This window comes from Oryzias melastigma, linkage group LG22 (genome assembly GCF_002922805.2).
Source record: "Oryzias melastigma strain HK-1 linkage group LG22, ASM292280v2, whole genome shotgun sequence".
Taxonomy (NCBI): domain Eukaryota; kingdom Metazoa; phylum Chordata; class Actinopteri; order Beloniformes; family Adrianichthyidae; genus Oryzias; species Oryzias melastigma.
In genome coordinates this window covers 26353816-26381547 of record NC_050533.1, presented here as the reverse complement: position 1 = coordinate 26381547, position 27732 = coordinate 26353816, and the positions used below count along the sequence as shown (strand labels likewise).

Sequence of the window (27732 nt, the reverse complement as noted above, 5' to 3'; positions counted from 1 at the left end):
ATAAAAGGCATTGTGATGCTTTTGGATCTGGCCTGAACATTGTGTGGTGCATTTCTGAGCTGTCCTGGTTCCAGCGCAGGCAGCGGGGGGAGGCCAGATGTCCTACCTCAGAGGCCTTCCTGCCCAGCAGCAGGTAGGTGGCTGTGAACTGGTCGTACTTCATCTTGCCCAGAGATTCCTGGATATCTTCTAACTTGTAGCCCATCCCCACCATCACATCTGCAACAGCACACCAGCAGAAAAGTTTCAAAATAAGAGCGTGTCTAGATGACCAGCAGACGCTATGAAGCAGTGTCAAATGATACAGAACATTTTTGGAGCGCTGCTCTCAGTTTCATACGACTGTCAGTAAAATGTCCTTCTGAGATTTTAGCGCCACAGACAGTTTGACCTTTTTTTTGAAAAGTGACTCGTTAAATATTCTTTAATCAGATTGTTTTCAGAAAAACCTTAAACACAAAATCTTTAACGTACTGTAACTTTATAACCATTAACACGATAATTCCAGTAGATTGTGAAGGAGAAAAGCGTCTCAATCCAAACGCAGTCGGACATTTCTGAATATTTAGACCCTTTTCACGGTGACGTCAGACAAAATGGCGACAGGACCGAAAATGCGAATAGTCACTTCCAGTATTTAGGTTTAGAAAGGCAAAGCTGACAGCTGAACGCTGTTTAACACAACTTTATATAGATAATAAAAGGTAACATTACCGATTTCAACAGAAAAATGTACAATATTTATTCTATAAATGTCCTGCTGAACTGTAATTTCATTTCCTGTCTTAGATCGTTCACAAATCTAAATACTACTTGATGCTTGAATAATATTCAATATTGGATGCTCTATTGAAATTATAGAAAATATCGATATTTGAGCAGATATTACTCTAGCAGGTTCTATTTGACTGATATTATTCACACGTGTTTTAAATGTGATCGAGCACAAAAACTGATGGAAATTCATGTTGGCCACATTTAATAGATGAAGTCAGGAAACATTACTGTCTGTGTTTTAACTGCACCCAATGCTAAATTTAGTTGTTATAATAAGACGTATTTGTTGTTTTGGGGGTTTTTTATTGGATAATTGTAAAAAATAGGAATGCTTTTAAATAAAAATCCATTATTTTTCTCCTTGTTTCCCTTTATTATCCTGCAGGATCAGACACGGTTATGATCAACACCAACAAGGAGCTACATCAGAAAATAACAGTTATTAGTTTTTCTTTATTGTCAGACACGTTGAAATTGTCTGACTTTATCTCTGTTTTAGTGATTTTGTGAACTCAGAAATGTAATCAACTTTAACTGGACAGAAAAGATCTTCTGCAGATCTACGTCTCATCATAAGGCTAGCGTTAGCATTAGCATCAATTAGAAGAAGAAAATCTGAATTCGGGCTGCACGGTGGCGCAGTGGTTAGCGCTCTTGCCTCACAGCGAGAAGGCCCCGGTTCGAATCCCGGCTGGGACCTTTCTGTGTGGAGTTTGCATGTTCTCCCCGTGCATGCGTGGGTTTTCACCGGGGACTCCGGCTTCCTCCCACCATCCAAAAACATGCTTCATAGGTTAATTGGTGACTCTAAATTGTCCCTAGGTGTGAATGTGAGGGTGGATGGGTGTGTGATTGAGGCCCTGTGACAGACTGGAGACCTGTCCAGGGTGTACCCCGCCTTCGCCCTTCAGTAGCCGGGATAGGTTCCCGCACCCCCGCGACCCCGAAAGGGACGAAGCGGACAAGAAGATGGATGGATGGAAAATCTGAATTCATAATCAAACCAGCAGCATTCAATGAAGTTCCTGTAACCTTCATCTAACTCTGACTAGCTGTCAGCTTTGTTGTTCTAAACCAAAGACATATTATAGAAACTGGAAGTCACTCTGTGTCAATCACGTGAAAAGGATCTATTTAGAACTACATTTTTTGGAGAGGTTCTCTCTGTAGGAATAAGAGGGAATGTTCAAAAACAGCAGGGAGTTACAGCGACAGGATAACATGACACGAGGTCACGGCTGTGATGGACTAGTGTGCGTGAGACGGTCATGAGTCAAAGAAGGTCTCTTAGTTTGTAAATCCCTGTGACAGACTGGTGACCTGTCCTGGATCCCCGCTTCTGCCCAACAGTAGCTGGGACAGGCTCCGGCGACCCCGTGACCCCAGGGACACAGCTGGTTAAATAAATGGTTTGTTAAAAGTTTGAAAACCACATTTGCATCATGGGCCCACATGCTCTCCTCCTCTTCTCTGCTGGTTGACCTGGAGCTCCCCCCACCATGTGTGCTGTACAGAAAACCACAGCTGCTGTTATACAACCCCCCCCTCCCTCCCCCGTAGATGGAAAGGCCTCCTCTGTTTTTCCTCCGCTTGGATGCTGCCGCTGCAGCGCTCCTGTTCATTTATTCATCATCATGTTTCATCTCTGCTTTTGGAGCTCCTCAGACTGAAATAATAATAATGCTAAAAACATTCACGGATCTTCGTCCTCAGGGCAGAAGCTGCAGCTTTCACATGTGAGTGACGCAGAAGAAGGCGTGTTCTAGAAGAACCTGAACAGATGGAGGAGGATTTCCCACCTATTCTCTTCTGGTCGGTGATGTCCAGTTCGGGTTCAGTGTAAGGCTTCAGCTCATCCTCCTCAAATCCAGCGTTGATCCATCGATCCTTCATGATTTGCTGCAAATCAAAGGAAACCGTCAGAACCTCAGACCCCCCGATCACAGATGTTTCTCAGGTGAATGAGTTGATCTTCCATGCATTTGACATTTAAACATGAGGAAACTCTGGGATGTGTTTTTGTGGGTGAGCCGCTTCACTTCCACATGCTGCTGACCGGTCAGCTGTGGCGTTTCAATAATGGTCGACCCGACCCAGTTCCCCATTATTGACACACCGGGCCATCATTAGCTGCTATTCCAATACACATATGTGCACAATTTCATCGAAATTCTAGGGAAGTCGAAAACCATTAACAACGAAAGAGCCATTTGAGCTCATTTTTACTGATCAAAACCTAGAAAGTCTTACTTTAGCCTTTAAGAAATTTGGATTTGCATTCATTACCTTTTTTTAATAATAAATATCAATGTTGTCTATTTTTTGGCACAAACAAAAGCAAAAATATGAAGAGAACCTAGCATCTCTTAAAATGTTTTTTTTTTCAAAATAAAAGACACTCTGTACCAAACAGAATCATCTCAGTGCAGCTCAGAACAGCTAGTAACCAATGTTGTGCAGCATAAGATAATATGTGCTTTTAAAAGATCCTAAAAGATCAAACTTTTTACCAAACTTTTGCTTGCATTTTGGAGGTAGAGTTGATCAAACAAGACGTCTTCAGGTCAACAGGATGTAAAAACCTACATAGTTTATCGTCTATGTGAACCTCAGACATCAGTTTATACATTTAACTAAACTAAATTAAATAAATGCTGATTAAGTAATCGTTATTTAAAAAATTGCTATTTTCTTTTATTTATTTATTTTTTGTTCTTTTTCCCCTCTTTTTCCTCAGCAGTCTTACTCTGTTGGGTTTTGTTATTTTAGTTTGGGGTTGGATCTTGGTAGTCTTAGTTTACAGGCTTTGTTTATTTGTTTTCTTTAGGTAGTTTTGGTTAGTCAGACATTATCAGGACGGTCGACATGTCTGGGTCAGCATCTCCATGACTTATTTTATGTTTGACCAAAGAGCCACCATGGAGAGATAAAAGAGACACATGTGGATCTGGAGCCAAATCGTAGTTATGCAAACAAACACCATCCAACTCACGCGATAAGTCATTAAAAACATGGCGATGGATGAGAACAAGTATTTTTTAAATTTCATTCCCTAAAAGGTTGCATTTGGGTGACGTCACAGCAGTGTGGCGCCCCGAGCACGTGCTTCACAGCTAGTCCATCGACTGTCTCAGGTGCACGTGTAAAACCTGTTCAGCGATAGAAAAAAAAAACACATTCTAACAAGTGTGCAGCTGGATCCTTTTCTGTTTGAAAACACGACAAGATTTCTGTCACGGCACTCGTACTCATCCTCAAAGCAGACGTCTGCGTCTCAGGCTGCAGGCTGCAGAAGTGCAGCTGCAGATGAAGCAATTATGATTTCTTGGTTAGTGATTTTACGGAGGACCTGTATGGTTCTGTCTGATACGCAACTTATACTGAGTTGTGACGCTGTGGAGTCTCTCGTGGCGCCCGCTGTGCAAAGCTCAGGACAGACACTTCATAGAAGAACATTTCATTTGAAAAACATGTATCCTTTGCGGTTTTGGTAAAAATGCTCTATTTCAATTTTTGCCTCAAAAACCACCTCATCTAATCACAAAAACTGTGGGGAGTTTTTTTAAATTGTGGTGTTGCCATTAAGAGAATTTATCAAAAATTCAATTTGCGCAATTTTAGAGTTACTGGAAACGCAGATACTGATGCAGCAGCAGAACTGAACCCCACTGATGATGGAGGTCCAGCAACAAAGAGGAACTTTACCATCAGGATCTCATTGTTTCAGTAAAAAACTAGCGTATGTGAGACACATCTCATGAAGCTGCAGCCATTCATCGCTCTTAAAATACAACAATTTGCTTATATTTATACCTTCTGTGTGTTTAGTTTTATATCTCTGAATGAAAGCCTAAGACTAAAGAGTTTAAATCATATTTTAATGTCAGAAAGCAGAAAGTGAAGACTGGACGGTGGCGGATGAAGCATCAGCAGGGATGTGCATGAGCAGTGGGGGAGGAGGAGGAGGATGAAGGGCACTCTTTGATGATGAAGATGAGATGGGGGGGTTAAGAACTAAGAAAAATATTTACGTTCTCGGTGTCCTCCCTCACCTCGAGAGTACCCCGCTTGGCTGGGTTGAGCACCAGGAAGCGTTTGAGGAGGTTCTCGCAGTCAGTGGACATGTAGAAAGGGATGCGGTACTTCCCTCTGAGGACGCGCTCCCGCAGCTCCTGCACAGCACAGCAGCAGCGTTAGCGTCTGACGTGAACCGGAGGATCCGCGCAGCGTTGGTCGACGGTGTTAATCAAACGTGACGATGACAACAGCTACAGGGTTGAGCGTGAGCTCTGTGAAGGTTTAACGCCTTCAAAAGACGGCCAGCTGCCGGGCACGTCTCACCTTCAGGTTCTGTCCGTCGAAGGGCAGCGAGCCGCTGACCAGCGTGTACAGGATGACCCCCAGACTCCACACGTCCACCTCCGGCCCGTCGTACTTCTTGCCCTGGAAAAGTTCAGGCGCTGCGTACGGCGGCGAGCCGCAGAACGTGTCCAGCTTGTTGCCCAGAGTGAACTCGTTGCTGAAACCAAAATCTGCAATCTTTATGTTCATGTCTGCGTCCAGGAGGAGGTTCTCAGCCTGCAGACACACACGGGTTACGTCAGGAGCTGGAAGTCTTTCCAGGAAAAAACAAACAACACTCTGATATCAGACTGACCATTAAAAAGCTATTTTTAAGTTAAAGTAAATCGTCTGCAGCTGTAACTTTTTAATTGTAAACACAATCAATATAATTCTAGCAGCTTTTCTCAGTACGTTAAAGATTTTGTGTTTAAGCATCGCCGGCGACGCCTCTGGTGTTGAAAGGTTATAAGCTGTGGCACCACTGTTGGGCGACCCTTCTGTAACACTGTCTAGTCCACTTCTACAATGTAAATTGTAGATAGAAAAAGAAAAAAAGTGGACAGTGATAGCCACTGCTACGGGGTCAAAGCAGGATCAGCCTGAAGTGAATGAAAAAAACAGATCGAAAATATCAAAAACAGACATTGTAAATGAATAAACAAAAGGAAACAAAGATTGTCTTGACATTTTGAAAACAATATGAAAATGTTTGTTTTTTTTTTAATTAGGAAAAACATGTTTTAACAATGAGAAAAAAAATAAAAATAAAAATAAATATATCTTGAAATAAGAAATACATTAAAACTTAAAAATAAGAAAAAAAAAAAACAAAAGAAAATTTGAAAAAAAAAAAAGTTTTGAAATCGACCATTAATCTATTTTGGGATGGAGACCTACATACATTTTCCACAAGAACGAGTACCAGCATTGTCTAAAAATTGAAGAAATCCCGCCCACTGATGTCGCGGGAGCCGAGCAGTTCAGAGAAGACAGACATGCCCCCACCTGTGAGCAGATTCCAGCCGAGCCGAACTGAAATCCAGCTGGATCAAACTTCTCCCAAAAATGTGTTTTATTATTTTTTACAAACACAATAAAGAAAATTTATGAAACAAAAGGAAAAGCTGCAAAAAAAAGAAAAAAACAGAATTCCAGAAAAAATGGCAAACAGAAAGCAGTTCTCTTAGGAGAGAAATTCTTATTTTTTGTGCTGCCTGGTGTGACTTTAGCTTGGATTTTTTTGTATTTTCATTCCAAAACATGTTGATTGGTTTGTTAAAAAATCGTATTCTTGCAGTTTTTTATTAAATTACACCTAAAACTTTCATTCCATGTTGAAAAAACAGTTCGATAAACATTTTTGGGGTTTCCACAGCTAAATAAATCACATTTTTACAGAAGGAAAGTCTGTTTTTGCATGATTTTATGTCTAGTGTTTGAATATAACATGGAGCAATTACAAAATAAAGGTAGTGTCACATGGATGAGGTTGTACGGATTAAAATGATACCAAATAAGCAGCAGGTCGTCTTTCAAAGTAACAATACAGAAAAAAAATCAAATAGAGAAAAAAATTGAGTTTTAGACCCCGGGTTCTAAAGGGTTAAAAATAAACATTCTAAATGTACAATTTTGCATGTAATTTCCTATTATCATTATTTGCACATAATAAGTGGCTGGCAAATGCTGTAACTAACGTGTCAAAGTCAAGGCCTGGGGGCTGGATCTGGCCCGGCAGGTAATTTTATTTTATTGTTATTAACAGCCTGATGAAGGTTTAAGTTTATTTATTCTGGAATAATATTCCTGCCTTTTTATTATTCATGATTATGTTAAAAAGTTACAGTTTTAAAGTTTAAAATTGCCATTCTACTAGTTTTTTGGACTATTTTGGCATTTACTAAGATTTGTTTGGCTATTTTGGAGTTTAGCTAATATTTTAGCTGACGGTTTGCTTCAGCATTTTCAGCCATTTGCTTCAGTGATTTCAGCAATCAGCTTTAGGATTTTCAGCTACCAACTTCAGCTTTTTCATATATATTTAGTTCATAACCATGTTAAAAAGTTACAGTTCTAAAGTTCTAAAAATGTTGTTTCAGAGTGTTCAATAAATGTTGATCCTGTTCGGCCCGCGACCTAAAGTGTGTTTTGGATTTTGGCCCTCTGCGATTAAGTTTGACACCCCTGATGCAACTCCGAAAAAAAAAGAAAAAAAAAGTTGATTAATCACGATTCATTTCTTCCAGATTAAGTTTTTTTATCGATTCCTTGCCCTAGTAAAAACATATTTGGATGCATTTGTTTTTTGTGTAGAGTAACTTGATTTGCATAATGTTTCTAAACTAGTTTAAAGACTGTCAGGCTGAATGGTTGACTCCAAGTTATTTTCATCTCAGCTAATCTGGCCTTCTTGGTATAAAGTTTAGAAATCCCTGATTTAACTGAACTGCCGCTCACTGACACTGAAGCTTTTAGCTGGAAAGTAAACAAGTGAGGTCAGTTTTTCTAACTGGAAGGTTGAAATTCTCCAGAGGATTAAAGGACTCCCACACCTGACAGGTAGACACACCCCACGGTTCCAGACACGCCCCTCCCTCATTAAACATGGAGGCTGCTCTCAGCAGAGACAGAGAGGAGCGCTGATGCTCAGTTTAAAGCTGACGTTAATCAAAGCAGAAACGAGTGTCTGAAGTGAGGTGTTCCGTGTCCTGAATCGTGCGGTGACACGTGAGGGTTCAGGAGACCATGTCACTGGCTGTGCTCTGGAACGGGGGCGGGGCTTCAGTCCTCTCTGACTGACTCAGTAGCTCACCTCAAAGATGGAGGCGTTTTCTACTTTCACATGCATTCAGCTGCTAACCGGAGAGTCCCAGACTCCTGTGTGAGTGGAGGTTGGGTCTGCTGAAGGTCTGAGCAGCTTCTGTGAACTCACCTTGAGGTCTCTGTGGACGATGTGCTTCTGGTGGCAGTACTGCACTGCTGACACGATCTGAAAAAAGAAGACTTCAGCTCAGTGACTGCTGCCGTTTCTCAGGGTTAGAAGACGTGAGAGGATGTGGTGGAGGATCAGATGTGGTCGACTCGGGCAGGAAGATGCAGTAAAGGTGGAGCCAAACACAGAAAAAAGGTTACTCTGTGCAGCAGCACTTCTTGATGCAACAGGTTCCTGTTTCCTTTAGGAAAACATTTCAAGAGAGACTGTTTCAGCCTTCAGTAGATGTTTCTGTCAGGCTGCTATATGGATGCTTTCGTGTCATCTGAAGAAATGGAGCAGTAATCTGCAGAGGTCTGCTGATGTGACGATGGACAGAGGTTTGTGACCATCTGTCTCTCCAGACCAGTTTGAATCAGCTTCTCTCACCCGACGAGGGGTTTGTATCAGAACACTGGAGGGGCTGTGTGGGACAGCGGTGATGAGGAAGGTCGTCTGTTCAGACGTTTTTCCTCCCGTTTTGACGGCACAGACGCTGCTGTCCAGAGAGACCGGCCAGAGACAGCAGCAGAGGTGTGAAACCAGAACACTGCGGGGGGACGACGGCTTGGTACCTGTCTAAATTTAGCTCTGGCCTCCTTTTCCTTCATTCTTCCATGTGCAACCAGGTAGTCAAACACCTCTCCTGCAAAACATAAAGAGGACGAGAGAAAGAGTGAAAAAGTGGAGGAAAAGCACGGAGGAATGAGCAGGAAACTCAAACTGATGAATCACAACTCGTAAAAATAACTTTGGGTGCAGCTGGCGTTCACTGCCTCCCATCTGCATGGTTCCAGGGCAACGCTTCCCCATATTGAAGGAGATCTTGGTGTTACTTCCTACATACTGAGCCTCTCCTGAAGGCACAAAGCTGCTGCTGAGCTGCAGCAGAACATCCTTTCCTCTGCAGAAACACAGCGCTGCTACCACAAACGTGACTGCAGCTGCTCCTGTGCTGACTGAACTCTGCAGGCCGGTGTGCCAGCATGTGTGCGTAACCATGCTAATGCCAAAAACAGACAGTGAACACTGCACTGAAAAAACTTCCCTTCCCGAGTTCTCAATAGTGCTGCCACGAACGATCATTTTAATAGTCGACTAGTCACTGCTTATTTTTTCAGATGTGTCGACTAATCTGGTCATACGCAAACTGGATGTAAAGGACAAAACTTAACCATTAAACTAACTAAAATTTCACAATAGTGAATGCTGTAAGCTGAATTTGGCAGCTGCAGATACCAGTGACATTAGCTGAAGATGCTGAAATTGATAGCTAAAAACACTGAAGCTGATATCTGAAAACACTGAAGTTGATAGCTGAAAACACTGAAGCTGATAGCTGAAAACACTGAAGCTGATATCTGAAAACACTGAAGCTGGTAGCTGAAAACACTGAAGCTGATAGCTAAAAACACTGAAGCTGATAGTTGAAAACACTGAAGCTGATAGCTAAAAACACTGAAGCTGATAGCTGAAAACACTGAAGCTGATAGCTAAAAACACTGAAGCTGATAGCTGAAAACACTGAAGCTGATAGCTGAAAACACTGAAGCTGATATTTGAAAACACTGAAGCTGATAGCTGAAAACACTGAAGCTGATAGCTGAAAACACTGAAGCTGATATCTGAAAACACTGAAGCTGATATTTGAAAACACTGAAGCTGATATCTGAAAACACTGAAGCTGATATTTGAAAACACTGAAGCTGATAGCTGAAAACAATGAAGCTGATAGCCAGCTAAAATATTAGCTAAATGCCAAATTAGCCTAAAAACAAAAAAAATCCTAAATTAGCCAAAACAGCTACCATGTAGCTGAAATATTAGCTAAACTCCAAAATAGCCTAAAAACCTTAATAAATACCAAAATAGTCCAAACAGCTAACAGAATGACATAATAACTTTCAACTTTACTACACTGTGACTCTATATTGTATAAAGTAATAAAAATAGTCGACTAATCGAATCTTAAACTAGACGTCGACTGTTTTAATATTTGATTAGGTGACTAATCGTGGCAGTCCTAATTCTGGAAATGTGGAGAACGACAGCAGCTGTACCACATGAATCCAGTGAAGCAGGAATTCATCAGGCTTCCTCCAGCTTCACTTTACCTGGAGCAGCACAGAGACTTCTGAAGTCCTGCTCCAGCAGCTCATCTGAACACTGAACAGGTGGAAGGAGCAGCAATTCATCAGCTGCTCCGACTCACCGCTAAAGACAGAACCATCTAGAATCCACAAAAATCCAAAACACCAGACCTAGCTGAGACCCGCCTCTTTCAATGACATCAAAATGCAGATGTCTGTGGAGAAGAGGAGGACTCCTTCCATCCTCAGGCTGTGAACACAGCCCACAGCCTGCACATGCTGCTGGATCACATGTGGACGGGTCATGACAAACATTAGGATCATCCTGATCCAGTGCATGATGGAGACTTAGTTTTCATCATCGGTTCATTTCCTCTTACACCTGTTCAGTGTTCAGATGAGCTGCTGGAGCAGGACTTCAGAAGACTCTGTGCTGCTCCAGATAAAGTGAAGCTGGAGGAAGCCTGTGGAGAGAACTACAACGAGATCCACTGTCCTAAAACCATGAGACGATCCAAACCGTCAGTTTTGTGATCCGTTACACCCCTAGGACCAGAGCATGACAAGCTCAGCCACCACTGCAGCATCCAAGACAGAACTAAATTCATCAGCATGTTTCTAGGCTGCAGAATGCCTGCAGCAAACACTCTAATCACATGAAGAACTTTTTGTCTTCATTCATCCCTTGGTACTGAGCTGCAGTGCATTATGGGCACAGAAAATATTTCTGTTTATTGAAGAAATCTATGCATGGTCCTAAAGACTCACTCCAATGAAAATGGTGTTGGTGTCATAAACATGTTCTTGATGCATTCTCTCATGAGGGAGGACACATTTAAAGGAAATTAAGATCAAAACAATTTATTCAAATTGTTGTGAATCAGAAACAGATGAAAAAATGCTGTTTGAAAAACAATGTAGATGCTGGGAGACCAAAGTCTTCCTGCTCCGCCCCATTCTGATCATCCACTCACAGACTAATAGATCCATGAACGTCTTTGTTTTCCTGATCTGGGCTGGAATCTGGATCAGAACTGTTCGATTGGACAGCTCTGACTATCTTTGCTGCATCACTATTGTTAGGTTTGGGGGTGTGAGGACTGTAAGCTAGCAGGGAGCATGTACAAACAGGGACGATGGGCAGGGGGCGGGCTTAGTCCACGCCAACAGTCCCGCCCACAACCCAGAGGTGACTTTCTGATGAACTCCTGCCGCTCTGCAGAAAACCCGTCCTAGATAACAACAGTTTTGTTTTTTATTTAGGTGTGATCATAATGGAAAGACTACTGCGAAGGCTTTAGAAGATCAGAAGATGATTGGAGCGGGACTTTCATGTAGAGTAAACACATGCAGCTTGAAGCCTTCTCCTTCATAAATCATCTGTCAGGTTGGTGGTGGACCGTGTTGGTGTGGAGGCTCGGCCTGAACTCCATCTGGATTTGGTTCAACATGTGCAGAGAGGCTTTGGCTTTTCAGAAAAACATCGTTTGACTTTCAGCCTGTCCGTCTGGATTGAGATGAACCTTGCTTCAGGAAAGAACCAATCATCATGAAGTACCCCAGCCCTTCTAAATGCATGTCCCAGCTAACAGCAGAAGTCGTCTCACCTCCGCTGGCATACTCCATGACCAGGTAGAGCGTCCGGTCCGTTTCGATCACTTCAAACAGTTTGACTGAAGGAGAGAAGCAACAGAAGAACCGCATCAGAAACAGTCATTCATGATCAGATGGTTTCTGTGTCTGCTGGTGGGGGTGTTTGTGCTCCATCAGCCGCTCCAGAATACCTTCAATGCAGCAGGAGGAGATATCAAAGACTGAGGAGCAGCTTAGAGCTGCTCTGCTAAATATAGAAAAGGTGGGATGGAGGACAAAGAGAGGAATGAGAGGAGTGGAGAGGAGAAGTGTGGTTCTCACAGCTTCATGAGGGATAACAGAAAAATGATCAGAGAACGCAGCCTCATGTCTGTCAAAAACTAAAGCTTTTTGACTGGATGTCCAGTTAAACAATCAAGAACACCACAATGACTGAAGGTGCTCCGGCTTTGAGCGTTTGCTCTGCAGGCAGGTCGGTCTGGTTCTAGTCTCAGCCTGGAGCTGGATGCTGGTTCTCTGGTTCAAGCTCACAGGAGCTGTGGTTTCTGCGACACGCTGAGCTGGAGTTGTGTTGCTGGTGAGCGTTTCCTTTAGCTGAATGAAGCCCACACAGACAGACTGAAGGACAGCTTTCTCCCCACAGCAATCAACCCAACAAGAACTTTGAAAAAATACCAGCATGTACAATATCTGCTTCGGACATTGAAACTGATGTCTATCTTCTGCCTTTATATAGATTTCTAGATTTTTTGTAGTTTACATTTTATACTTAAGTATTTTTATCTTCAATCTAGATGTTCTTTTAAACATGTGGAGAGAACCAGAGTTTTGGTTGTGCATTAAATGTCATTGTGTTTACTGCTTCAGACATCCTGCTCATGTGAGCCGCTGAACAGATTCAGAAAAAAGAACTATTGTTCCGTGGAGTTTGGAGTGACAGTTTTTGAGATATTGGCCTGAAGTCTCCTGTTGAACACATTTCTACAGAACACTACAGGGGGCAGAGAGAGAACTTCAAATAAAACAGGCCTGACATAAAAAGCTGCTTTCATTTAAAAACCACCTCACAGATGGACATCAGATTAAATGTTGCCCATTGTGTTTGTTTAGTAAAACTCTGTAAGAGCTTCAAAGTAAAGAACTAACCCAGAAACAGAGTTTCCCATGTTGAGTAAACTCACAAAGAAGGCAGTTTTAGTTCAGCTCGGGTTTTAAATCAAAAACAAACCCATGAGGTGCTGAGATCAGGCCGTTTTTCTTTCAGTTCTGCATTCAGGACTTCTGGAACATGATGGTGTTTAGTCTCTAATGTCAAAGAGAAAATGTCTGTGCAGCATCTGTAACCTACAACCATGTCCTGCTTTCTTCACAGGAGCTCATCTCTAGAGTTTGAAGGACAAAAACCAGCAGAAGTGCAAACCAGTTCATTTGTGAGGGAAGATGAAATGCAGAATGACTATAAGCCTCACCTGTATATAAGCCGCATCTGCTTGATTTAGAAAAAAGGGAAAAAAAAAAAGAAATACAAGCCGCACTGGGCTATAAGCCGCAGATATCTATGTTGAAAAATGTTATATTTACTGCATGTAGAGAAACATGTCTGTACCTGCCGTCTCCAGCGTCTCAGCATAGATGAATTGATGCTAAGCTTGTGTAGAGCAGTGCGGTTTCCTTCCTAGACATCAAGCTCCATGGCCTTCTACTTAAAATGTGAACCACACAAACTTCTTTGCGGGATTTCCGTGATGAAGAAGCGAGGATTTGAAAATAATTACCAGCTAATAATTAGTCATGAGTGTTCTATCTGCTAAAAAAAAAGTAGCGTTGGCTATTCTGATTTACATAGATTTTTTTTCTTGTTTTTGATTCTATTTCCAGTTAGAGCTCCCCTAACAGTGGAAGAAAAATCCACACAATAGCCGCACCTTTGTATAAGCCGCATGGTTCAAAACCTAGGACAAAAGTAGCGGCTTGTAGTCCAGAAAATACGGTATTTTAAATAAACCATGAGCGACAGCTTTAAATGTAGGATTCATCTACTTCAGATCACACAGGATTGTATTAGCACGTGGCTACTTGATGAACAAATTTGGTGGATTAAAATTAATTTTAGGAATTCTTAGAGGTTAATGTTGATACCCTCTAAACCACGTGTCAAAGTCACGGTCGGTTATTTAAGGTTTAAGTTGATTTATTCTGGAATAATATTCCTGCCTTTTTATTATTCACAATTATGTTAAAAAGTTAGTTTTAAAAATTGGGATTTAGGCATTTATTAGGATTTTTTAGGCTGTTTTTGAGTTCAGTTAATAAACAGTTTAACCCTGTTTCCTGAGTGATTTTCATAGATTATTGATCATTACTTCTGTTGTTATTTTAACTGAGAAAACAGATGAATCCTAAAAGGCTTCTCGGAACTAAATAAATAAATAAAAAGCTCAAAGTAAATCTCACTCACCAATATTAGGATGATTCAAGATCTTCATTATTCTGACTTCTCTGAAGAGCTGAAAAAGAGAGAAAGCACAAGTGAGTTCTGATTGTAAGACTAGCAGGAAGCCTCAGCAAACATCAGGACAATCCTGTTCTAATGTCCTCCATCCAGACATTAGCAGGAACAAGGTCACTGCAGGTCAGCCTCAGAACTGTGACCAGTTCTCCACAAAGTTTTACATTTGAACATGTTAGACAGTCACTGCAGAGCAAACATTTCCAAAGAATGAGGTGAGAATCAGGGAAAGCTGATTGGCTATGGAGATCCCCTCAAAGGTGAACCACATAAAAAAATGAACATTATTGTTAGAACCAGGCAGTGGAGATTGTGTTTAATTCTTTAATAAGTTGTTTTTTTCAGCCGTCTGCCCAAACGAGTCTAAAGTGAAGCTCTGCGTGTTCTTCCACTCAATGATAAAGAGCTTCAGGGGTTCCCAGATGGTTTGGAGGCGTGGTTAGTCGGCTGCTGCAGCATGCACCTAACAATGTCAGAGAAACTCAGTATCAGAATCCTTAAGAAGACCCTCCACCTGAGCTCACTAATGACAGAGTGATTACAGCTCAATCAGTTTGGTCTCAGAGCAGCAGGAATGATTTTAAACCTCGTTGTTCCTGATGGTTCCTGGTTAGCTCCAGTGTAAGGCAGTGTGTGCATGTGAAACACTTTTGGCCTTAGAGCCAGGTAGAACTAGACTAGTGTACGCTGTTCCCTCATTTATTGTGGGAGTTTTCTTCTAAAAATAACCAGCAATAGCTGAAATCTGCATAGAAGAATTACAAATGTTTTGAGGATGTTTAACTCCTCATAGAACACATCATACATTTTTCAGACAGACAATATTTTCACAATTTTCTCTCTTGTTTAAACTCCTACAATTCAGGACATATGGAGGAGACGAGGTCTGCAGGACACAGAGTGCTGTTTTTATAAAGAAAAAGATTAAAAACATGCAAAAATTACACAGAACAATATCTGTGAAACAGTGAGACCACAAAAGGTGAACCGTGATGTAGCGAGGAACCACAAACAGTGTACAACATTTGTCATTTTTCTCCAGTTCTGGATCCTTAAGGATTCTTAATGACCTGTATCTGTGTTGGGAAGGTATAAATATCTAATTAGAAGTTAGGAACCGGAAAAAGATCATTTATAAAATAGAACGGTAGGGTAGAGCCAGGGTGGAAATATACAAGTTCACCTTCGCCCACTCCCTTTCAAACATTCTATCTCTTAATGTCGAATTATTCTGTTTGACATGTCTTCGTATGGATGACATGTCAAACATGTCATATGGATGTAAACCTCTGTTGAGCCTTTTCTTACTGTGATTGCTTGAAAATAACCATTTCTAATCTAATCTAATCTAATCTTTGGTTACCAGATATGCAGATGTGCTCAATACTCAATGTCATCCAAATTCATGTTAGAGTCAGACACTTTAGTTAATGATTTCACAGCTTAACCCTTTTAAAATTCCCTCCACCCTGACATTTGCACCCCCTAAAATAAAGTCAAATCAATACGTCACCGTCACCCTGACGTAGGCACAGGAACTCTGGCCCATCAGCATTCGTTTAGCTGAAGAAGCTTAAGCAGCAAAGAGATCGTTCATTACTGAGAGGCGCCATCCTCCATACCAAACATTAAATGGAACGGATCTTTGATGAGGCAGGAAAACTCCAGCCGTTTGGTAAGAAAACCTCAGAAGACAGAAGGAAACGGGCCTTTAGAGATCTCTTCAACCACGTCCTGCAGCTTCTTAAAGCCAGCGAAGAAAACCAAAGCATGTCCACACGTTTGATTTGGTTAAGTTGAAGATCACGTGCCAAAGTCAAGGCCCGGGGGCCGGATCCGGCCCTCCAGTTCATTTCATTTCATTGTTATTAATGGCCCGGTGTTATCTTGTGCTCATTTCTCACTTGAATAATTTTGACAAAATATATTTTTATGGAGAGTAAAATATTGAAATTTGTTCAGCTTTAAATTTATTTTATTCTGGAATAATATTGATGCCTTTTATTCATAGATATGTAAAAGAAAAACATGGTTTTAAAGTTTTAAAAATTGGTATTCTGCTAGCTGTTGGGAGTATTTTAACATTTACTAAGATTTTTTTTAGGCTATTTTGGAATTTAGCTAATATTTCAGCTACAAGCTAGCTGTTTTGGCTAACCTGGGTTTAATTTTTCATTTTTTCAGTTTTTTAGGCTAATTTGGCAATTAGCTAATATTTAAGATGGCTATCAGCGTCAGTGTTTTCAGCTATCAGCTTAAGCATTTTTAGCTATTGATTTCAGCATCTTCAGCGGTCAAATTCAGCTTCCAGCATTCACACTAGCATTATCTCAGGTAATACTATACATCTAGTTCATGATTATGTTAAAAGTTACAGTTTTAAAGATGTAGTTTTAGAGTGTTCAATAAATGTTTCTCCTGTTGGACCTGAGGTGTGCTATAGATTTTGGCCGCTTGTGCGATTGAGTTTGACACCCTTGATGTCCATCAATCACAGAGTGAAGTCATTTCTCAGTCCGGTTCAGGAGCACCGGGTTTACAGGCAACACTGGAATCTCCTCACAGCTGGAACATCTTGAGCCAATAAATCGTTGTCAGTGTCTAGCTCTCATATTTATCAGCACGATCAGTGTTCTGCTACAGGGAAGTGTGACTGCAGAGCTCACAAGAGGATTTCAGGCCATTTTTTTAGAAAACGGTTCACAGGTACACAATTTAACTATTTTAAAATCAGCATCATAAATCCAGAGGGTTCTTTTGACTTGGAGCAGCAGACTAGCCTCTAGTTTCTTCACTCACTCAGAGTGGATCTCTTCATTTATCTGAACTCTGCCTCAGAGCAGGGAGCCATCCCACGTCATCATGAGGGCGCAGACGCTGAGGTCCAGTGACGCCACGGCCCGCTCAAATCCACAGGACCCTTGTGCCCCACAGCCGGCTCAGCTGGTATCAGCCAGAGGGGCAAACAGATGGCAACACACAGCGGGCGCCGCGTTCTAACCAACACTCTGCACGCCTGGCTGGCATGACGCACTCCGTTACACAAGTTAATAGAAGTATGGAATCATTGGTCACATGTCCCAGCCTGAAGTTCCTGCTGAGCCACATGGTTGGTAAAAGTTGATCAGATGGAACCCAATAAGGCAGGAGTGTCAAACTCAATCACACAGGGGCCCAAAATCCAAAACACACCTTAGATCACGGGTCGAACAGGATAAACATTTATGGAACACTCTAAAACTACATTTTTAAAACTGTAACTTTTTACCATAATTATGAACTAGATATATAACATTACCTGTGATAATGCTAGTGTGTAAGCTGAATTTGACCACTGAAAATGCTGAAGCTGATAGACAGCTTAAATATTATCAAAATGCAAAATTAGCCTAAAAACAAAAAAAAAATGTTGGTTAACCAAAACAGCTAGCATGTAGCTGAAATATTAGCTAAACTCCAAGTTCCCCCAAAAAATCTTAGTAAATGCCAAAATAGTCCAAAAAGCTAACAGAATGCCAATTTTTAAACTGTAACTTTTAAACATAATTATGAATAATAAAAAGGCAGAAATATTATTCCAGAATAAATCAACTTAAACCTTAAATAACTTTCAATATTTTACTCTCCATAAAAATATATTTTGTAAAACTTATACAAGTTATAACTGAGCACAAGATAACATCGGGTCATTAATACCAATAAAATAAAATAATCTGGAGGGCCGGATAGAATTACCTGGAGGGCCGGATCCGGCCCCCGGGCCTTGACTTTGACACGTGCAATGGGGAAAGGAGAAGAAAGTAAGTCTGAAGGTCAGTGTTGGTAGGGGGGGGTCACACTTTGATCAGAGCCTTTTATGGCCCTGATTCAGGAACAGTTCAGGTCTGTTTCCAGACAGTCGCATGTTTACATCCACTGGTGGTCGACATGTTCTGCTTCAGCGTTCGTTCAGGTTCCTCAGCTGCAGCGCTCGCCTTTCTGTGATCCTGAAGTGAATTAAAGTTCCACTGCCGTCTGGAAGAGTGAGAACATTTCTGCAGCTTGTTTGAGTTTATTTTCTAGTTTGTGAGAAAGAAAATGTTTTTTTTATTCTGTATTCTCATATGATGGCAGAAACAAACCGGCTGATGTATTTGTGTTGTAAAGCATTCGAATGAAAACGGTTGAACCGATTCGTCAGCGAAAGCTTCAGGTCAAGATATGAAAAACAGGAGCAGGAAGTCTGCAGACAGCGAGGAAGAGGAAGAGGGCGGGAGGACAGCGGCTGTCTGTGACGTCTGTGTGTCAATCACTTTCACTCACGATACTCTAAGAGAGTTTAGTGGAGTAAAAGTGTTACAGTTAGGAGTCTGAAAGCTACTCAGGTCCATAATAGGAAGCAGCTCTGATCAGCTGTTAGAAAGAGCTTATTCTGACAGGAACACTTGTCTAAAAATAGCTCTGCTACATTACAAAAAGGATATTTGATCAATGAATAAAAATAAAATACTGGAACATGAATATTGATGCAGGACCACAGTGCACATCATACGTCTGCCATTGTGCACGGCTGACTTTGACCCACATGCTGAAGGCTGAACTGCTTAAACATCCAGAAATATATTCAGATTAAAATGCATCTGTTCTCTACTTTAAGGTGGCCTTTAATCCCATCTTTGGACCAACCAGTTACCTCTACAGAAATTCTTCAGAAGTAAACATCTACAGTCTCTTTAAAGACCAACTTTGAACATGTTTTATTTGTGATGCAGAAGCGACAATCATAGGACCAAAGTCTCCCTGCTCCTCTCTATTCTGATCATCCACTTACAGACAAATAGATCCATGAACGTCTTTGTTTGCCTGGTCTGAGCTGGAATCTAGATCAGAACCGTACAGCCAGATAGCTCTGTTTGTGTAGCACTGCTAATGTTAAGTTGGGGGGGTGAGGGGCTGTAAGCTAGTGGGGGAGTGTAAACAGATGCCTTTCAGTTATGGGTGATTGAAAATAGATCAAAATATGATCGTAATGGGACTTTAAGATCTGAAACTGTTAGTTTTGGATGCAATATATTCAGTTACCAAATGAGGAAAGCGCATTTAAAGAAGCGTTTTATCTAATCACAGTGCAACTCCACAGCAATGTAAAAGTTCTCCTGCTGTTGCTAAACCAGAAAGTGACTTAAAGTTCGGATCCGCTGCAGACGTTTCTCTGGAGGAGCTTCCACTGGCTGATGTTGGAGCATGAAGGCAGGGGAATCCTGAGACATAACTGGGTCAGCGCGCTGGATTCAAGTTTTATTTAGCTTGATCCTCCATCTGGAGGTTATTTAGTCCTGCCAGGAGAATGCAACATAAACATCTAATTCAGAACCAGGACGGCCTCTCACCTCCACTCTGCATTTAATGCTCACTGCTTGAATAAAGCAGCAGGTTCACTAACAAGGATCACGTTGAAGGTTCTCATCCAGGAGACAAAGTTCATTCAAGGATTGGCTGCTCATCCCAGTAGCTTCATGAAACTACTGGGATGAGCAGCAAAACTTCAAGTCCTGATGATGATCTTATTTGCATGGAGATGTTGTTATTCTTGTTTTTATTTTTTCCTTCCTCTGACTAATGTAGGACAGCAAGTCATCAAACTGGGTCACAGAAGTACCGCTGAAAGCGCCGCCATCTGACACCGGATCTGCAGTGGATGTTAAAGATCGCTGTATTAAAAAAAAAAAACAATAAAAAAACGACTTTGAAATGATCTCATGAACGCAGACATGGAGAAATCCAGGTGTGTGTCAAACTCCAGGCCTCGAGGCCCAGTCTCCTGCTGGTTCTCCAGAAATCCTGTCTCATCTGATCACCTGGATCATTCAGCCGATAAGGAGGTTCCAATGGCAGGTTAGTTGGAAAACATGCAGGACACTGGCCCTCGAGGCCTAGAGTGTGGACACCCCTGGTAAATGAACACACACAAACATATCCCCCCGTCCCTGTCGGTCCTGTTACAGGTCACAGGCCAGATGTTTCTCCTGGATAACGAGGATGCAGATCTTTAAACCTCGAACTTGAATCTGAGAGTTTCCTAAAAGGATTCTAGATGGTTTTAACAAACTGACTGGAAACAGTCTGAAGATTCATGAGGCGAAATGAATAGAAATGGACAAATTACCACAAGTTTATGAGCCCCCCCCCCATATATTGTGAGGTTTGACTTAAAAAAAACACCCTTGAATATGATGCACAATTAATAGTCATTACAAGCCTGTTTTTTTTTAATAAAATTAAGATGAAGAGTCGTCGACTAAAATAGAAGCAGCTGGAAGGAGTGTATTTATGGAAAGGTGATAACAGCAGAAACATGTTCACGTTTCTGAATCCGAAGAACTTCACAGCTTCAAAGCACTTTTCCTTTGGCTCCCATTCCTTAAAATAAGCATGAAAGGAAATCTAAACTCCAGTGAGACTGAAGAAACCATCATTTGAACAGAGTTTAGTCTCCTTCATGGTGACAAACCGTAACCTAAAAACAACGAGGTTCAACAACAAAAGCCCGGCGTTTTTCCCTCTCCGTCATGACTCAGTGTTTTTCTGTCAGCGCCGGGTCACAGCCAGCGCCAAAGGGCCCAAACCTCCCACAAACAATGGCCACAAATCAATGGAGCTTTGGAAAAACTGATGGAAAACCACTAGCTAGCTGCTGAGAGGAGAGAGGAGGTGAGCAGCAGGGGCATCTGAATGTCAACATCAGCTGCAGCTGGTCCAGGCTCTTCCTGTCCTCCCCACCAACCAGAACCACGCGGCCCAGACTCCCCCAGGACAGCCGGACCAAACTCACACCAGCCCACCCCCCACAGCAGGGGCTGAAACTGAAACCTGCTTTTTAAAGGCAGAGTAACTTAACGAAAGAAATAAACGTCTCACTGCAAACTGATGACAAAGAGCCAACGAGAGGGAGCGGAAAACCAGATTTTCTGTTCTATCATTATGAAGGGATTTTAATGCCACCTTACAGCAAGCAAAAGTTACGCAACTAAAAACGTTTGTGCTGCCAACAGAAGAAGATTTTTTGAAAGCAAAAAAGTGTGCAACACAATTATTTTTTTCCACGCAAAAAAAAGTCAGCAAACGCAAAAATATTGAAAGCAAAAAAAAAGTTTTTGAAAGCAAATATTAAACATTTTTATTTGTAAATTATGATTTATCTTCTTAACACTTTGCATTTTGTTTGCAATTTAGAAAATGTTGATCTCAAAACTGTGACTTTAGCTTGCAATATAGTGGGACAAAAATCACTCCATATATCATCAGTTTAAAGATTGTTAACAAAAGCATCAAAACAAGGTGAGAATATCTAAACTCTTGACAATGCAAAAAGACCCACAATGCAATGGTTAATGTAAGGAACAAAGATGTTTGAAATAAGAATAGAAGTGGATCTGCAAAAACACTTAAAGTAATCCATTCTCTGCAGAGGCAGCAGGAGGAAGACATTCTGTTCCTGCTATTTACAATCATTATTACTTAATATGCTGCACCTCATGAACAAGTCAATTATTTTTGCCACAGCGGGACAGTACAGCAGGAGAGAAAAAAAGAATGATAATTACCTTCTGTAGGCTGTTTGGGTTCAGCTGAGTCTTGTCTATTATCTTAATTGCCACCTGTGGAAGAAAAACATCAAATGACAAACGAAGAAGAACACCAGAGGAAGCCCAACGTTCTCCACAGAAGAAAGACAAGCCAAGAGACTCAATATGTAGTCATGAGACCTAAAGGGAACAGCATGTTCACCCCCCATGTCATCACTGATCCAGACCCTGTAACAATCTACATGTTGAGTGGAGGACAGCAGCAGGACTGGCCTTTGTCTGAAATCCAACACAAATGCTGGAACAGGAAGCCTTTTCCTACGTTCAGAGTGACCCAGCTTCAGCTTCCAGGTCAGCAGGACTCGAGACTCATTGAGCTTTTGGAGCTGACAGGCTCGTGAATCAGTGCGGGTCATAACCGCGGCTGCAAGCCTGTAATTTACATACGAGCCAGAGAACGCCATCACCCCAGAACCCACAGACCTCAGCTTATTAGCTCTGAGGACACGCTGTACACATGCTGCTCAGGAAGACCTTAGAGGCGCTTGTGCAATGAGTGCAGGTTTTTCCTGTGGAGACGCTCACACATTCACCTGTGCAGGTGTGTTACCCTGTTCATGCACAGGTGTGCGGCCTGTACACACAGCAAATACTTGATGTTGAATGTAAACACAGATTCATCTGAACTTCAGTCCATCATTGAGGCTGAAGGAAAACGTTCTTCTAATCAGTAATCTCATCGTTGGTGAACTCACCTCCCGGCCTGTCAGGATGTGCCGGGCCAGTTTCACTTTGGCGAAGTTGCCCTTCCCGATGGTTTTGAGCAGGCGGTAGTTTCCAACGTGGGGCGGCTGCGGCTCATCGGAGCTGCGGGTCCGAACGCCGGTCCGGCCGGAGCGTGCGCTGAGCTCGGACCGGCCGTTGCTGTGAGAGGTGTGCTGCAGAGAGGACACGCTGTTAGACCGGAGACCGTCTCCAGCTGTGACTCATGAAAAACCACCACAAACATTCATTGTTCTGCAGCCACACGTCTGAGGGACTCATTTCCCAGCATCTATTACTTTATTTGGCTTTAAAAAACATATAAAGTTCATCTAAATTTAAAGCTGTTACAGAGAAAAGCTGCTGATCCATCCACACCCCCATCTTTGACTGTAGATCCGGGGTCTGCGACCTTCAACACTTGAAGAGCCCTTCAGGTCAATTTCTAACCAACAGCAACCCAGTAGGAGCCACAAAGTCTGACCTCACCCTTGAGAAAAATAGAGCTGCCACAAATTCTTATTTTAATAGTCGAATCATCACAGGTTAATTTTTACAATTAGTCGACTAATCGGGTCATCCGCAAACTGGGTGTAAAACACACATCTGAACTACTATTAGCTTTAAACTAACTACAACTAGATGTAAAAACATTACCTGTGATAATACTAGTGTGAATGCTGTAAACTGAATTTGGCCGCTGAAGATGCAGAAATTGATAGCTGAAAACACTGAAGTTGATAGCTGAAAACACTGAAGCTGATAGCTGAAAACACTGAAGCTGATAGCTGAAAACACTGAAGTTGATAGCTGAAAATGCTGAAGTTGATAGCTGAAAACACTGAAGCTGATAGCTGAAAACGCTGAAGCTGATAGCTGAAAACACTGAAGCTGATAGCTGAAAATGCTGAAGCTGGTGGCCAGCTAAAATATTAAATACAAAATTATCCTTAAAAACTGAAAAAAGCCTGAGTTAGCCAAATTATTAGCTAAACTTCAAAGTAGCCTAAAAACCTTAATAAATGCCAAAATGGTCCAAAAAGCTAACAGAATGTTATAACTTTCAACTGTACTACACTCTGACTCCATATAATATAAAGTAACGACTCGTCGACTAATAGTCAATTAGTCGACTAATTGACTATTAGTCGACTAATTGTGGCAGCTCTAGAGAAAAGTAAGACACCAATTTGTATTACTGTTACAATAATGAATATTTATTGTCATATATAAAACAAAAACCTAAAGAGAAAATAGCATTGTTTTTTTCTAAACATGAAGTAGTTTATAAATTGAAAGAGGTTCACATGACTTCCTTTCAAAATAAAAGACACCTTGTCTCATGCAGGATAATCTCAATGCAGAAAACGTAATAGTAGAGGGTGTAACGTCAGCAGTGATATTTAAAAAGAAAACTAAGAAAAGTTTATTATGCTGTTCTTGATACATCTCACCCAGAAATTCATAAATGTAACTAGCTAAAATGGAATCAGAGCTAATTATAAGGGAGACTTTCCAGATTTTTCAGACCATTTAGCTGACTTAAAATGCTTTAAATAAATAAATAGAAAACCTGTCTTATAACTCAACGATCTTTGTGCTCACTGACCCCCATTTGGTTTACTGTGGCACACGGCACTGAAAAACATGTCCAAATGTTTTAGTAGAACTTTAGTAAACATAGAAAAAAGCTGCAACGTTTGATGGATTATTATAGGAGAGATACATGTTGTACTTCAACTGTTTGTGAATGAGTTGAATAAAGTTGAACTTATCTGACTGAAAAGTATATCACTTTTAAATTTACAAACATCGTATTTTTCTTGAACCCGAGAGCCACAGGGAGGTAAAAGAGCCGCATGCAGAGCTGCAGGCTGCAGACCGCTGCTGCTGAGGGTTCACGAGGAGAAATCCATCCCATCAGACTCATTTCTTACTCTTGTATTCTTCAGGAGCTTCACACACACAGAACTCCTGCAGAGGCTGACTGCATGTCACATGACCTACAACTGCAGTCTACACAGACATGATTTCTGTTGGTGACAGCGTCACTGAGTGGACCACTGGAACGTCCAGAACCTCAATAGAGTTGGAAGGACTCTTAACTACAGGTCATCTTTCTGTCCCCATAGAAAGTTACTAACAAAGATTCAGGCGGTCTTCTGCGCCACACTATCGGTCAGTCTGACTTCAGGCTACAGAAAACGGAGGATGAAACGGCAAGAAGGTCGAGGAATGCAGTAAGGGAACCAAAGCTGTGACGTCTGATCTGCCAGGCTCTGGGCTGAGTTCACGGCTGGGATGTAGTGCTGACAGGACAACCGATCAGGGATTGATTTGGGGGTAATGTGCTCTGAAGCCCCCTCCTCCATGTCTGGGAAAGAGGGGAAACAGTGACGGATACTCGGTGTGGCCCAGAGTATCGACGGCTCAGCTGATGCCTCTGTCCCAGTGGTGCTCTCGACTCCACCCGCCCATCCTGCTCCCCCGCTATAGCCTAACTGACCCACACAAACGAGGAGAAAGGGGACGAACATCGACAGTTAACTGAACTCTGAGGATTTCAACAGATGTGTTAACTTTGAATGTTTAGAAACTCACCCAACACCCAACTCATTCTATTTTTGAAGAAAACTAGAAAAAGAAAACGATCTGAAACAATGGTAAGGTTTGCACATTTCTAACATTTTCCTGAAGTTCCCATTCACCACAATAAGGTCATTTCAACTCCACTAAGCAGCACAAACATGCTTTAAGTCACTACAGGAGTATTTTGGGACTCCTACAGTCAAAGCAGTGGAGATAAAAATATCAACTAGGATAAGGTCACTGTTGAGCACTGCTGGCAGAAAGAAGCCGTCCGTGGCAGCGCTGGATGCAGTGCTGACCTCCTCCACACATCAGGCAAACACGGAGAAAAACATCCCTAACTATAAAGCGTTGTTAAAACCCGAGTTTGATTCCACAACTTCCTGCAAGAACTTTTCTAAAAACAGAGGGATCCATTCCTCTCCTTGGACGGGGGGTTACTCACAAAGCTGCGATGTCTCCTGGTTGCCTGAGAGCCCGTCATGTTCTCAGCAGAGCAGCCCTTTGGCCTCTGATGATGCCCACAGACTCACACTGACACAGAGAGGTAGAGGAGCTCTGACCCACCCCAGCCTGCTGCACACCGACCTGCAGCAGGCAGGAACAGCTGTCCTTTCAAAATAAAGCCTGCTCCTCTGGAGTCTGATCTGAATGTGTGTTTCAGAGTAAAACACATTAAATGGGAAAGGAGTCATCTTTGTAAAAAAAAAAAAAGAAGAGTAAAAAAGCAGCTTCTTTTCCAAGGGTCAAGGTCTTCATATGGAGTTCCTGATTTAAAGACCCACTCCAATAAAAACTGCGTTTCTGCTGTTTTGAAAATGTTCCTGTAATTCTATCCGGCCCTCCGGATCGTTTAATTTTATTGTTATTAATGGTCCAATGTTATCTTACACTTATTTCTACCTTGTATAAATCTGACAAAATATATTTTTATGGAGAGTAAAATACTGAAAGTTATTTAACGTTTAAATGTGTTTATTCCTTTTTATTATTCATAATTATGTTAAAAAGTTATGGTTTAAATTTAAAAAACAATGATATTCTGCTAGCTTTTTGGACTTTTTGGAATTAACTAAGATTTTTTAGGCTATTTTGGAGTTTAGCTGATATTTCAGCTGGCTTTTAGCTATCAGCTTCAGCCTTTTCAGCAATAAATTTGAGCATCTTCAGCGGCCAAATTCATCTTACAGCATCCACACTGGCATTATCACAGGTAATGCTTTATATCTAGTTCATAATAATGTTTTTAAAAAGCTTAAAGTTTTAAAAATGTAGTTTTAAAGTGTTTAATAAATATTTATTCTGTTCGTCCTACGACCTAAGGTGTCTTTTGGATTTTGGCCCCCTGTGGGATTGAGCTTGACACCCCTGACATACAGTCATGTGAGGAAACACCCTCATTAAATAATAAGCTGTCTTTAAAAAGGTTCCTATATCAATGCCTAATCTTATTTTGAAAATTACCATTATTCTTCTCATGGGAAAAAAAGATCTGCAGAAAATTCATATTTTAAAAGAGGTCCAAGCTTGGACCAATAGCTTTTTTTGCTCCTTGGGCAGAAATTGCATCATTGAGACACTTTTTTGTGGAATCTACCGGTCCCTTAAATGTGTCTTAGGTGAAGTGTCTAAACTTAAACATAAACAAAAAGTACATTCTTTTGAAATTAGATTTTATAAAAGTCTTAAATAGACTTAAAGGTGTTTTTATGTGAAGTCATATCACTTGGATGAGTCAGCGATGTTCAAATTGATATTAAACATGCATGTATCCAAATATGTGGGAAAACATACAAGCTTTCATAGGGTGATATAATTTTTTCACAAGACTGCATATAATGAAATTTTAACATTTTAACCTCAACTCTCTTTATACACAAATATATATATAACCAGCTCTGTCTACATATATGACTGTATATAAAGAAAGTTAAGGTTAAAATTGCATTTCTGAGTATTTCTTTATTCAAATCATGACGACTCCGGAGCAGATAAAAAAAGTATGAAATGACCTGTAGCAGTAACGTAGGTGAGACAAACAACAGGCTGATGCAGACAGATCCATGAATGTCTTTGTTGTCCTTGTTTGAGCTGGAATCTGGATCTAAACTGTACGGCTGGATTAAAAATGATATTTTGAGGCACGGCTAATGTTAGCTCTGGGCTATGAGCGGCCTTAAATGTAAACAGAGGGATGATGGGGAAGGGGGCAGGCTCACACAACACCAACAGTCTTGGCCAATCCTCTGAGGTGAATTTCTAATGAAATTCCTGCTGCCCTGCAGAAGCTATGTCCTAGAAAATAACAAGTTTTTTTGTTTGGCTAAATCATAATTAAAAGACCACTGGGAAGTCTTTTACAACAGATTAAAAGATGCTTGGGTGGGTTTTTAAGCAGCAGATATTTATCTTTTACATTAGGACACTAAGCAACTAATACTCCACAGGATCGATAGTTTCACCTCATCTTATCACCCACTGAGCTGTTTGTGCAGCTGAAGTCTCCACTCCAGCAGAATGCTGCTGAGATGA

General features: G+C 41.3%; 1 protein-coding gene across 14 annotated transcripts in view; it reads right to left on the bottom strand.

Moving 5' to 3' along the window:
* Positions 1-27732, bottom strand: part of mark3a (MAP/microtubule affinity-regulating kinase 3a) — a 42708-nt gene that overhangs the window by 12326 nt on the left and 2650 nt on the right. For 8 of the 14 annotated variants that reach the window (XR_002917882.2, XR_002918053.2, XM_024298102.2 and 5 more), the window contains exons 2-11: positions 22605-22787; positions 21868-21921; positions 14234-14282; positions 11790-11855; positions 8668-8738; positions 8054-8110; positions 5119-5355; positions 4809-4949; positions 2577-2676; positions 107-219 (exon numbers count right to left, since the gene is read on the bottom strand). Coding sequence is in view for 11 of the 14 variants with exons in the window: in XM_024298102.2 (XP_024153870.1) it covers positions 107-219; positions 2577-2676; positions 4809-4949; positions 5119-5355; positions 8054-8110; positions 8668-8738; positions 11790-11855; positions 14234-14282; positions 21868-21921; positions 22605-22787 (1071 nt within the window). In the remaining 3 variants the exon portion in view is untranslated. Of the gene's footprint in view, positions 1-106; positions 220-2576; positions 2677-4808; positions 4950-5118; positions 5356-8053; positions 8111-8667; positions 8739-11789; positions 11856-14233; positions 14283-21867; positions 21922-22604; positions 22788-25645; positions 26059-27732 lie in introns of those variants that run through there. The other 6 variants (XR_002918220.2, XM_024298752.2, XM_024258805.2 and 3 more) reach the window with 2 other exon arrangements.